This window comes from Ranitomeya imitator, chromosome 3 (assembly GCF_032444005.1).
Source record: "Ranitomeya imitator isolate aRanImi1 chromosome 3, aRanImi1.pri, whole genome shotgun sequence".
Lineage (NCBI taxonomy): Eukaryota > Metazoa > Chordata > Amphibia > Anura > Dendrobatidae > Ranitomeya > Ranitomeya imitator.
The window spans coordinates 76,399,422-76,411,852 of record NC_091284.1 but is presented as its reverse complement, the minus strand read 5'-3'; the positions used below and the strand labels follow the sequence as shown (position 1 = coordinate 76,411,852).

Here is a 12,431-nt window from a genome sequence, read left to right as displayed (position 1 = left end):
AGTTATCTTCCAGGCAGCATCCTCCCCATATCCTGCAAGAGGTCATTTACAAATAAGAAATACTAGGATTTCTCTAGAATAAGACATCGGATGGCAGGTCTCATTTTATTCAGCTTCCTATGACCTTCATGTCCATGTTGACGGCCTAGGAGGGTTGATCATCCTGACAGATTCCCCTTAAGCTTGCTATCGATAACAGCTTTGCCCTTTGTAATTTCCTAGTTCTATACTAGGCTATAAATATCTTGTATGGTTTCTATATATAGTACCTGTCATTCTTCTAAGGCATCTAAGAAATTCAGTAGAACGTGTCAATGTCACAGATGATGATGGGGGGAAAAGAAGGATCGACCAAGTTAAATTTCAACTTTTGTTATGTTGAGATAAGTCACCTCTCCCCATTCGGGACGCATGAAATCTGGCTCAAGCTGAATTTCTACATGTACGAAGGTGGAAGGGCACAAATCTGTCAGGCAAATGAGCTCTAAGCAACAGCTATTGAAGGAGGGGCATTTTTAGACCTTTTTTATAGGATAGATTGAAAATGGAAATAGTGGTAATACTATATTTAGCTAGTAAATCCTACAAAACTATTCCACCTTCAAAAAATTTGTTATAGAAAAAGGAAAAACTAAAATGGATTGTTGGCTGGGGCTGATGAGTGCCGTATTATCTGTTGTTCTGCAGTTTGGGGTATTTTACTACTATCTGGAGTATCACCAATCGCCTACAGAACATCTACAGCCCCATGAACAGTATCATTCTTGGAATGTTTAAGTCCAGCAGGATTAGAGGGGTTGTAGTTCATGAGCACAACACTTCCCTGCCTCCCAGCTTCTTGCTTTTAGCACTCTTGATGATTGACAGGTTATAAAAAAGTCATTGTTGTGCCTCTTACTTTACTGTGCGCTCTTCAGTTGCTGCAAGCAGTTGAAGATTTGCCTCTGTAGCATCAGAGGAACGCAGGAGCTCTGAACCTCGTTAAATCCATCCATCTGGCCAGCTTTAGAGCAACGCTTTCGAGCTCTGAAAAATAGGGAGGATTTTAAATAAGAGGTAAATTGCAAATGTGCTAGTTTTTACAAGTATTTTGCAATTTTACCTGTTACGGAACTTGAGGATATCCCTTCAATGATTCCGATGTGCACTTTTGATTGCATTGTAATTGGTAATAGATCAGATGGGTAAGTTGTGAGTCTTCCTATTGAATCTTGATGCCCAGATTGGACTTCTGGACATTTTGGTCCCAGCATTGTGTCAGGGTCTGAGCACATTGGTACCTTCGATATCAGGAGTGCCAAACTGGATTATGCATAAAGCAGTCTGAAAAATGGTCAGCTATTTTACAAAAATAAAGAAGGGAATGGGGATCAGAAAGATTTTTGAGAAGAAAATATCCAGCACAGAATTTTGAATCTACAAAGTGATATATTGTTCTAAAACAAACATTTTCTCTAAAATACCATGATAAATTTCAGCATTCATGCCATATGTATGCGCTGTTATTGCCTAATAGTGAATGGGGGTTGCAGAAGTGGAATTAGCACCTAGGTTTTATGTGAATAACGCCGTGTCTTTTATTATTAGATATCCCAGTTACGGCTACTCCTGTCTCTGCCTTCTACGTGGGCTGCATGGACGTCACTGTAAATGGAAATCTGATTGACCTGGATGATGCCCTGCTCAAGCAAAATGACATTCGATCACATTCCTGTCCTTTAATTTCATAGAGGGACTTGTCATACAGTATTTTTATATTTTTGTAGCATCTACTACTACTGAATTACCAAACTGACGAGAGATGTGCCAGAATTGCGTGTGCTGTTTTTAATACTTTGTACGGTATCGTGTGCCGAACATAATTACTTTATATTTTCAATTTTATTAATATCACAAGAAAAAAACAACAAGAAAATGTGTAGTATTCCATTTATACAATGGTAAAAGTTTTATAGTTTTTTGTTTCTTGAATCCAGTTATGTCTGTTATGTTCTATGGCTAAGAAAGGGGCTGCCACACTTTGATTCTTGGCATCTGTAAAGCCCAACAGTTGGAGTCCCAATGATCTCACTTTTTTGGAATAGCAAAATGCTAATTCATTGGGTGTATTGATTTTTATACCAGCATAAAAATCATCATTATTGGCTGCACATTAACCCATGTGAACAGTGAGTGTACTGCAGATTACGTACGTATGTGGGGACAGAAAGATCATATTGTCTTCTAAATGGGTCTTTAACCCTACACGACATACGACGTACATTTACAAAAGAATAAAGTAATGGAAGAAGGGAAGGAAAAAATTAAAACAAAAAACGGAAAATCACCCACGGGTGGAAGGGTTAAACATGCTCAACTTTCACCTACAAAGCTTTGTTGGTGAATCCAGATATTCTAGCCACTATGAGTTACTTACAACAACCCCCTTTTCTCACATGACTCTATACGTTTTGCTTTTAAGAAGTTGTCCAGGATTGAAAAAACATGACTGATTTCTTGGAGAAATAGCGCTACGTTTTCTACATGTTAGGCACTTTATTGCATCACTGAAGTTATTGTGGGTTGAGTTACAATGCCGCAAACAATCTGTAGACTGATGTGATGCTCCCATGCTATTGGGAGGAATAGAACTAAGCAACAGCACGTGTGATAAAGACTTGGGTATACCAATAGATCACAGACCGAACATGAGTCAACAGTGTGATGCAGCAGCAAAAAAGGCAAACACAGTTCTAGGATGTATTAAGAGAAATGTAGAGTCTAGATCACGTGAAGTAATTATCCCCCTCTAATCCTCCTTGGTCAGGCCTCATCTGAAATACTGTGTCCAGTTCAGGTCATCATGTACCTGTGCTAAAATGTGCTTTGGACAAATGGGATTCCATACTTGCACCGGCAAAAAAAAGCTCACATGGGCTATATGACAATGTAATACAGATTAAAAGGTCAGTAGTCAGAGGGCAATGGCATCAGCTATCCAGGCTTACAATGTTGAATTCGACAAAGTAAAGAAATAATAAGTGGAATAGTCATCACAAGATGGGTCAGATCATTCACCGTCATGAAAATAGAATTGAGAAAAGTGTAGAAATATGGTACTAAGGAGGACATGGTCAAGTATCTAGATGCCATCACAGCCATTCTGATGGTGTCACATTAGATGCTGTATACGTCTGAAGGCTACTGTAATGGCTGTAAGACGTGGATGTTGTGCACAAATCTTCCATAACACTTATTTTTTTCTCAATATATATTCATAGCTATAAAATAAACAATGTTGTACTTCCTTGAACTGCCAACCAAAAGTCTCCATTCATGGCCAGAAGTTTTGAAACTGACAAAAATTTTGGTTTTCACAAAGTTTACTGCTTCAGTTTTTATAGTGGCAATTTGCAGTAACTCTAGATTGTTATGAAGAGTGATCAAACGAATTGCAAAAAAATGCCAATTCACTCGTTACTAGTGTTGAGCATTCCGATACCGCAAGTATCGGGTATCGGCCGATATTTGCGGTATCGGAATTCCGATACCGAATTCCGATACTTCCCGCGTATCGGATACCGGAATCGGAAGTTCCCAGAATTCAAACTGAACGCAGCAGCCAATGAGGAATGATTGGAAGTGTGGGCACATCCTGTTTAGCATGGTGGGCATGTAAGTACTGGCAAGGCTTGGATTGGCTGCTGAAATGATGTCACTCTGCACTATAAAAAACGCTGCCGCCATTTTGCGCTCACTCTGCTGTGATTTCAGTTTGGGACAGGACGCTGTGTTCTAACTGAGGGCCAGTCGAGCTAGCTAATTGCTTTATTTTCCTTTCCAAAGGCTAATTTAGCAAAACGCTGTGTGTTCTTCACTGTTCACCTTGCTCTTGCCTTGCAGCGCTGTTTTAACAGCGTTCTGCAAGGTCTCTGTGTGTGTGTGTGTGTGCAGCTCACTCTGTAGTCTGTGTGCAGCCATATACCCGGTTGTATTCAGCTCAGGGGGGGTTCACACTGCCTCACACAGTTGTCCTTTTTTGCTCTTAGTGCAGCCTGCTGCACATTTTTTCTCAAATTTCCTATTAGTGTTTTTCCACCAGTCTCCAGCTCTATTGTGGAAAAACACTACATAGGATAACCTAGAGGGGGGTTTTTGGGCCTTGCAGCGCCGTTTACGGCTGTCTGCACGGTCTCCGTGTGAGCCCAGCTCGCCCTGTAGTCTGTGTGCAGCCATAGCCGGTTGGATTCAGCTCAGGGTTCGTTACTGGCTCATACCTTGAGAAAAATTTTACTTTTTTTCAAATAGTGCAGCCTGTTTAAAATTTGAAAAAAAAAAATTCCTATTAGTGTCTTTCCATTCGTATCCAGCTAAATAGTGGAAAAACACTATATAGGATAACCTAGAGGAGGGTTTTTTGGCCTTGCAGCGCCGTTTACGGCTGTCTGCACGGTCTCCGTGTGAGCCCAGCTCGCCCTGTAGTCTGTGTGCAGCCATAGCCGGTTGGATTCAGCTCAGGGTTCGTTACTGGCTCATACCTAGAGAAAAATTTTACTTTTTTTCAAATAGTGCAGCCTGTTTAAAATTTGAAAAACAAAAATTCCTATTAGTGTCTTTCCACTCGTATCCAGCTAAATAGTGGAAAAACACTATATAGGATAACCTAGAGGAGGGTTTTTTGGCCTTGCAGCGCCGTTTACGGCTGTCTGCACGGTCTCTGTGTGAGCGCAGCTCGCCCTGTAGTCTGTGTGCAGCCATAGCCGGTTGGATTCAGCTCAGGGTGCGTTACTGCCTCATACCTTGAAAAACAATTTCCTTTTTTTCAAATAGTGCAGCCAGTTTAAAATTTGAAAAAAAAAATTCCTATTAGTGTCTTTCCACTCGTATCCAGCTAAATAGTGGAAAAACACTATATAGGATAACCTAGAGGAGGTTTTTTTGGCCTTGCAGCGCCGTTTACGGCTGTCTGCACGGTCTCCGTGTGAGCCCAGCTCGCCCTGTAGACTGTGTGCAGCCATAGCCGGTTGGATTCAGCTCAGGGTTCGTTACTGCCTCATACCTTGAGAAAAATTTTACTTTTTTTCAAATAGTGCAGCCTGTTTAAAATTTGAAAAAAAAAATTCCTATTAGTGTCTTTCCACTCGTATCCAGCTAAATAGTGGAAAAACACTATATAGGATAACCGAGAGGAGGGTTTTTTGGCCTTGCAGCGCCGTTTACGGCTGTCTACACGGTCTCCGTGTGATTTAAACTAGCTCTGTAGCCCGATCTGCACCAAAAAAAAAGTTAAGTTCACCAAACACAACTTAACACTTGTGTAGGCCACATTTGAAAAATAATAAAGTTTAGTCCACAATTTACAACATTAGTGTTTCTTACACCTGTTAGGAGGAGCATTTCAGGAATAAGCACACTAAGGCCTTAGTACTTTTCTGCTTATCTTTATCTGTCAACCAAGATGAAGAGGGCAGGGAGTAAGGCACGTGGGCGTGGGCGCGGAGCAGGGAGAGGAGCAGGGAGAGGACGTGGTGATTCTGTGCCTGCTGCGGGCGCCGGTGACTCGTCGTCACTCAGTTTCAGCAGGGAACAGTCCTTCATGCGCAGCTTTGTCGGAGAGCGCCGTGCACCGCTGCTACGTGAAGACCAAATTGAAGCCGTTGTCGGGTGGATGGCAGCTAACGCCTCGGCATCGACTTCAGTTAGTGCCACATCCTCTCAGGCACAGAGCACTGGAGAGCAGCCATCTGTCTCTTCACCACCTGCCAAATTGGCCAGGCAGTCAGAGAGCCCAGGACAGGAGCCGTCTCTACTTCTGTTCTCTGAATCTCTTGGCTTGGAAACAGGGGGCCAGCCAAGCAGCATTGGAGAAATGGAAGAAGAGGCAGTGTGCAGTGATGCCCAAAAGCTTTATCTCTCTGACTCTGAAGAGGCAGGTGGGCCAGTGCCTCCGGTGACCACAGCGCAGTACGCATCTGATGATGAAACTCAGGTGCCGCTTTCTGATGCGTACTGTGCTGCCGAGACTACCCAGGAGGAGCAGTTGGTGGCAGAGGGTAGTGGAGATGATGAGGTCCTTGACCCATCGTGGCGTGAGGAACAGGAAGGTGGTGGGAGCAGCTCTGAGGAAGAGCTTCCCCTTACGGGCCAAAGAGGGAGAGGGAGGGGGAAGACTGCGGAGCCTGTAGCCTCCACTTTGGCACCCGTTAGGAGCCTGTCTCTTTCCAAAGCCAAAAATGGCGCTCCCAAGACTTGCAGTGCCTGGTCCTTTTTTGACACAGTTGCAGATGACATTTGTTTTGTCAAATGCAAGCTGTGTCATCAGAAAGTAAAAAGAGGTAAAAGTGTCAGCAACCTCAATACCACAAATATGTGGAAACATGTGCGGAACAGGCACGCGGTGGAGTTACAGAAACACAGTGAAGACGTAGGCCAACCAACAGCGGCAGCTACCACCTCTTCATCTCGTGTTGCCTCTTCCTCCACTGTTGTCCAGAGACCTAGTGTAATTCCACCCACAGCACCACCTTCCCAGTCATCCTCACACTCCCAGTCTATTCTACAGCCATCGGTAGTCCAGGCATGGGAGAAAAGGCGGGCATTCTCGGCCAACCACCCCCGAGCACAGGCTCTGAATGCAGGCATTGCCAAACTGTTGTCCCTGGAAATGCTCTCGTTCAGGCTGGTGGAGACTGACAGCTTCCGTGACTTGATGGCATTGGCAGTCCCACAGTACAAGGTGCCCAGCCGCTTTTACTTCAGCAGGCAGGCTGTCCCTGCCCTGCACAGGCATGTTGAGGCAAACATAAAACATGCGCTACTGAACGCCGTCAGTAGCAAGGTCCACCTCACCACCGATGCGTGGACCAGTCAGCATGGACAGGGGCGATATGTTTCCCTCACTGCCCATTGGGTTAATGTTGTTGAGCCAGGTACAGATCGTGCGAGTGGCGCAGGACGTGTCCTGCCCACTCCAAGGATTGCAGGAATCCAGTCTGTACGCATCGACTCCTCCTCTTACACCAGTTCCTCTGATTCCTCTCTGCAGGATCCGTCACAGTCCACCTCCACATGGACCCGTGAACGTTTACCTATGACCGACATGAGCACAGCCGTGGCCAAACGTCAGCAGGCCGTCTTGAAACTAGTTTCATTGGGGCATCGAAGCCACACAGCGCAGGAGCTCTGGAATGCCATCAAGCAGGAGAGCGATGTGTGGTTACTGCCAGCGAATCTCCAGCCAGGCATGGTAGTGTGTGACAATGGCCGAAATCTGGTGGCAGCTTTGGCCCTTGGCAACCTCACTCACATCCCATGTCTGGCACATGTGCTCAATTTGGTTGTGCAGAGTTTTCTGAGGGACTATCCGGATCTTGATGCCCTGCTGCACAAGGTCCGCCTAGAGTGTGCTCACTTGCGGCGTTCCAGCTTGGCCAGATCCCGCATTGCTGCTCTGCAGCGCCGATTCCGCCTTCCGGAACACCGCATCATATGTGACCTACCTACCCGGTGGAATTCCACGTTACATATGTTGGAGCGGTTGTGTGAGCAGCAGCAAGCAGTTATGGAGTACCAGCTGCATCAGGCGCAAAGAAGTCGCAGTCAGCGCTGATCAGACTTCACAACCACAGAGTGGGCCACTATGAAGGACGTCTGCCAGGTTTTGCGTCCTTTTGATTATTCCACGCGGATGGCAAGTGCAGATGATGCACTAGTCAGCATGACTGTCCCCCTTATCTGCCTGCTTCAGCAAACTTTGCAAGGGTTAAGGGATGATGTGGTGGAAGAGGTGGAGGATGAGGAGTCACCTTTTCCATCAGCTTCTGGAGAGTCAGCGCCACGTGGTTCCTCACAAAGGGGTACGCAGGGGCCAATTTGTGAGGAGGATGAGGAGGAGTCAATGGAGGAGGAAGAGCTCCGTCCAGAGGAGGGAGCGACACAATTGTCCAGTGGTCAGTGTGTACAGCGAGGGTGGGGTGATGACGAGCGGGCAGAGATCATGTCTCAAGCAGGGGACAGCGTTTCTGGGCCAGTTGGCACTCTGCAGCACATGGTGGATTTCATGCTGCAGTGCCTGAGAAACGACCGCCGCATCGACCACATTCTCAACATGCCTGATTATTGGGTGTTCACCCTCCTCGATCCTCGCTACCGGGACAACGTCCAAAACCTCATCCCTGCGTTGACCCGGGAGCGTAAATTGCGGGAGTACCACGACACACTGGTGAATTCCATCATCTTCTCCTGTCCAACTGAGAGGAGTGCTGCTAGTGCTTTACAAAGCAGCTCAGTGCGTCGAGGCAGTGGGGGAGGCTCTGCCCAAAGAGGGAGCAGAAGCAGTGCCTCTGCCCAAGGCAAGCCCAGTATGGCACAACTCTGGCACACTTTTGTGTGCCCGCCCCAAATGTCTACACCATCACCGGCGGCTCCAGTCAGCAGGAGGCAACGGTTCCGTCAGATGGTGACAGACTACATGGCTTGCCCTCTTACTGTACTCCCAGACGGCTCTTCCCCGTTCAAGTTTTGGGTCTCTAAGCTGGATACATGGCCAGAGCTAAGCCAGTATGCATTGGAGGTGCTGGCTTGCCCTGCGGCTAGTGTCTTATCGGAACGTGTCTTTAGTGCCGCAGGTGGTGTACTAACAGACCGTCGCATGCGACTATCCTCCGATAACGTTGACCGGCTTACTTTCCTGAAAATGAACCAGGCCTGGATCTCGCAGGAAATTGCCACTCCTCTGCCTGATTAAGTAATTGGGTGTCATCCAGGTCTCCTGCTGTGTTCATCTTTCTACCACCTGAACTGCTATTCCTGGGCTCCAACACCGCCAGTTGCGGCTCAGAAGTGCAGGCTGCACAGTAAAAACATACGACCCAGTGTTATTGGGTTTCAGTAACGTCAGCTGATCCCCAGCTGTGTAGCCGGCAATGTGTCCTGCGACCGCCACGCTGGCACAACAACCTAAATGTAAGGGAACCTGTCCCCCCCCCCCCCGTCGTTTGTTACTGAAAGAGCCATCTTGTGCAGCAGTAATGCTGCACAAGGAAAATGTAGCTCTTTTTTTTTAGCTCTTTGCACACGCAGAACTTAACACTTATAAAATGTGTTCACTGATACCGTTATACCGTCCCGGAGCTGGGACTTTCCTTCGTAATGTGACGCAGCACAGCCGTCATTCCTACCCCCTTGGTGCCATGCGCTGCCTCCTCAGCGTTGTTTTAAGCTGTCACGGAGCCTGCGCTGTTCTGTTATCCCTTGGGCATGCCCTATTTGCGCTGCCTGTCTTCTGACATAATTTGGTGTCAGGCTGGCTGCGCCTGTGCGGCCGCGCTGCCCGAGATCCCGCCTCGCAGTGTCTTCTGATTGAGTCACACTGCGGGCCTGGGATCCATGGGCATGCGCAGTGCATATCTTCCCCTCGGGCTCTCGCTCATTTCCCTCCGCCTTCTTTAGACTGTGCGCCGTCAGCTGATCCCTAGCATGCCACGGCCGTGACACCGCACAGTCTGAAGAAGAGGGAAGGAGGGGACTGAGAGTCGAGGTTATGCACTGTGCATGCCCATGGTTCCAAGGCCCGCAGTGGGATTACGTTAGACGAGACTGCGAGGTGGGATCTGGAGCAGCGTGGACGCACAGGCACTGACAGCCTGACACCAAATTATGTCAGAAGACAGGCAGCGCTAATTGGGCATGGCCAAGGGCTAACAGAACAGCGCAGGCTCCGTGACAGCTTAAAACAATGCTGAGGAGGCAGCGCACGGCATCAAGGGGATAGGAATGACAGCTGTGCTGTGTCCCATTACGAAGGAAATTCGCACCTCCGGAACGGTTTAACGGTATAAAGGGACACATTTTTAGTGTTTACTTCGGTGTTTGCAAGGAGCATAATTAAAAGAGCAACCTTTTCCTTTTGCATCCTTAGTGCTGCACAAGATGGCTCTTTCAGCTACAAACGTCTTGGGGGGGGGGGTTAAAGGTTTCCTTTCAACTTGCTCCAATCAGGCTTCGGCCTACACTCTGTTCCTCTGCTCCTCCTGCTGTCCCTGGGCTCTAACACCGCCAGTTGGTGCCTGGAAGTGCTGTGTGCACAGTCAACAGTCGCTCCTCTGTTATTGGGGTTCAGTAACGTCAGCTGATCCCCAGCTGTGTGTGCGGCAATACCTCCAATCTGCTCCTCCTGCTGTCCCTGGGCTCTAACACCGCCAGTTGGTGCCTGGAAGTGCTGTGTGCACAGTCAACAGTCGCTCCTCTGTTATTGGGGTTCAGTAACGTCAGCTGATCCCCAGCTGTGTATCCGGCAACGTGTCATGCGACCGCCACGCTGGCACAACTAAAATGTAAGGGGACCTGTCCCCCCCCCCCCTAGGCGTTTGTTACTGAAAGAGCCACCATGTGCAGCACTAATACTGCACAAGGGAAAGGTCGCTCTTGAAATTATGCTCCTTGCAAACGCTGAACTACACACTCATGTAATGTGTCCCCTCACACCGTCCAACCGTCCCGGAGGTGGGACTTTCCTTTGTAATGTGACGCAGCACAGCCGTCATTGCTACCCCCTTGGCACCGTGCGCTGCCTCCTTAGCGTTGTTTGATTCCGTCATGGACCCTGCGCTGTTATGTTATCCCTTGGCCATGCACAGTTTGCGCTGCCCGTCCTCTGACATCATTTGTTGTCGTCCTGGCTGCGCCTGTGCGTCCACGCTGCCCGAAATCACACCTCGCAGTGTCGTCTAATGTGATCCCACAGTGGGCCTGGTATCCATGGCCATGCGCAGTGCATATACTAGCCTCTCACTCCCCTTCACGCTTCTTCAGACTAGGCGGCGTCAGCTGATCCCTAATAGCATACCACGGCCGTGACGCCGCACAGTCTGAAGAAGCAGGAAGGAGGTGAGTGAGAGGCGATGATATGCACTGCGCATGCCCATGGATCCCTGGCCCGCAGTGGGACTACATTAGATGACACTGCAAGGTTGGATCTCGGGCAGCTTGGACGCACAGGCACTGCCAGCCTGACACCTACATGATGTCAGAAGACGGGCACCGCTAACTGTGCATGGCCAAGGGATAACATTACAGCGCGGGCTCCGTGACAGAACCAAACAACGTTGAGGAGGTGGCGCCCGGCACCAAGGGGGTTGGAATGACGGCTGTGCTGTGTCACATTACAAAGGAAAGTCCCACTTCCGGGATGGTTTGACGGTGTGAGGGGACACATTATATGAGTGTGTACTTCAGCGTTTGCAAGGAGCATAATTTTCGGAGCCACCATTTTCCATGTGCAGTATTACTGCTGTACAAGATGGCTCTTTCAGCAACAAATGCCTGGGGGGGGGGGGTTAAAGGTTCCCTTTCAACTTGCTCCACTGCAGGCTTCGGCCTACACTCTGCTCCTCTTTGATTCCCTGGGTTTCAACACTGTCAGTTGCCACCTGGAAGTGTTGTCTACACAGAAAAAACACTAGGTGATGTGTCAGTGGGGTTCAGCACCGCCAGCTGTTCCCCTGCTGTGTAGTCGGCAACGTGTCCAGCACAAGCCACGCTGGCACAACAGAACAAAAGCTGCCACCAGTGCAGGCTTCGGCCTACACCCTGCTCCTCTCCTCCTCCTGCTGACCCTGGGCTCAAACACCGCTAGTTTTTGCCCGGAAGTGCTAGCTGCACAGAGAAAAACACCAGCCAATGTGTTAGTGGGGTTCAGCAATGCCAGCTGTTCCCCTGCTGTGTAGCCGGCAACGTGACCTGCAAACGCCACGCAGGCACATGAACTGAAATTAAAGGGAACCTGGCCCCACCCCCCCAGGTGTTTCTATGTATAACAGCCACCTAGTACAGCAGTACTGCTGCATTTGTACAAGGTGGCTGACTTTTTCTCCTTGCCCACGTGGAACTCAACACGTACAAAATGTGTCTCATTGAGACCATTCCACTGTCCCTGAGGTGTGACTTTCCTTTCTAATGATACGCAGCACCCCCCTTGGTAGCGTTTCCCGTCTTTTGTCATCATGGTTAGCTGGCTGCGCCTGTGCATCCGCCCTGCTAGAAACGACGCCCCTCGTTGTCATATTTATTTTGTCAGCGAGGGTGTGGTTTATGGGCACGAGCAGTGCATATGTTCGACTGTCTTAACTCATCTCCTTCCGCCTTCTTCAGACTGTGCGGCCTCCTGGCCGTGGTAGGCGATAAGGGATCAGCTGAGGCCGCCCAGTCTGGAGCAGGTGTAAGGACATGTGTAAGCGGCAAACCTATTTACTGCACAAGGCCACGAATCACAGCCACGCAGTGTGATTTTTTGAAAACACACTGTGGGTCTAGGATTCATGTCCATCGCTAACCGCAACGGCCGAAATGAAATGAGGTCAGAAGACAGGAAGCGCTCACAGCGCATGGCCAAGGGATCACAATAGCGCAGACTCCTGTACAGCAAATAACAACGCTCAGGAATCTGCGCCCAG

At 48.5% G+C, this 12,431-nt stretch overlaps 1 protein-coding gene across 1 annotated transcript in view; it reads left to right on the top strand.

Annotated features, from left to right (window-relative positions):
• PROS1 (protein S) overlaps window positions 1–3,292 on the top strand; it is a 124,105-nt gene extending 120,813 nt beyond the window's left edge. Inside the window, exon 15 of the mRNA XM_069760982.1 lies at window positions 1,588–3,292. Within this exon, the coding sequence (XP_069617083.1) occupies window positions 1,588–1,730 (143 nt within the window). The 3' untranslated portion in view covers window positions 1,731–3,292. The remainder of the gene's footprint in view (window positions 1–1,587) is intronic.
• Window positions 3,293–12,431: the final 9,139 nt, after the last annotated feature.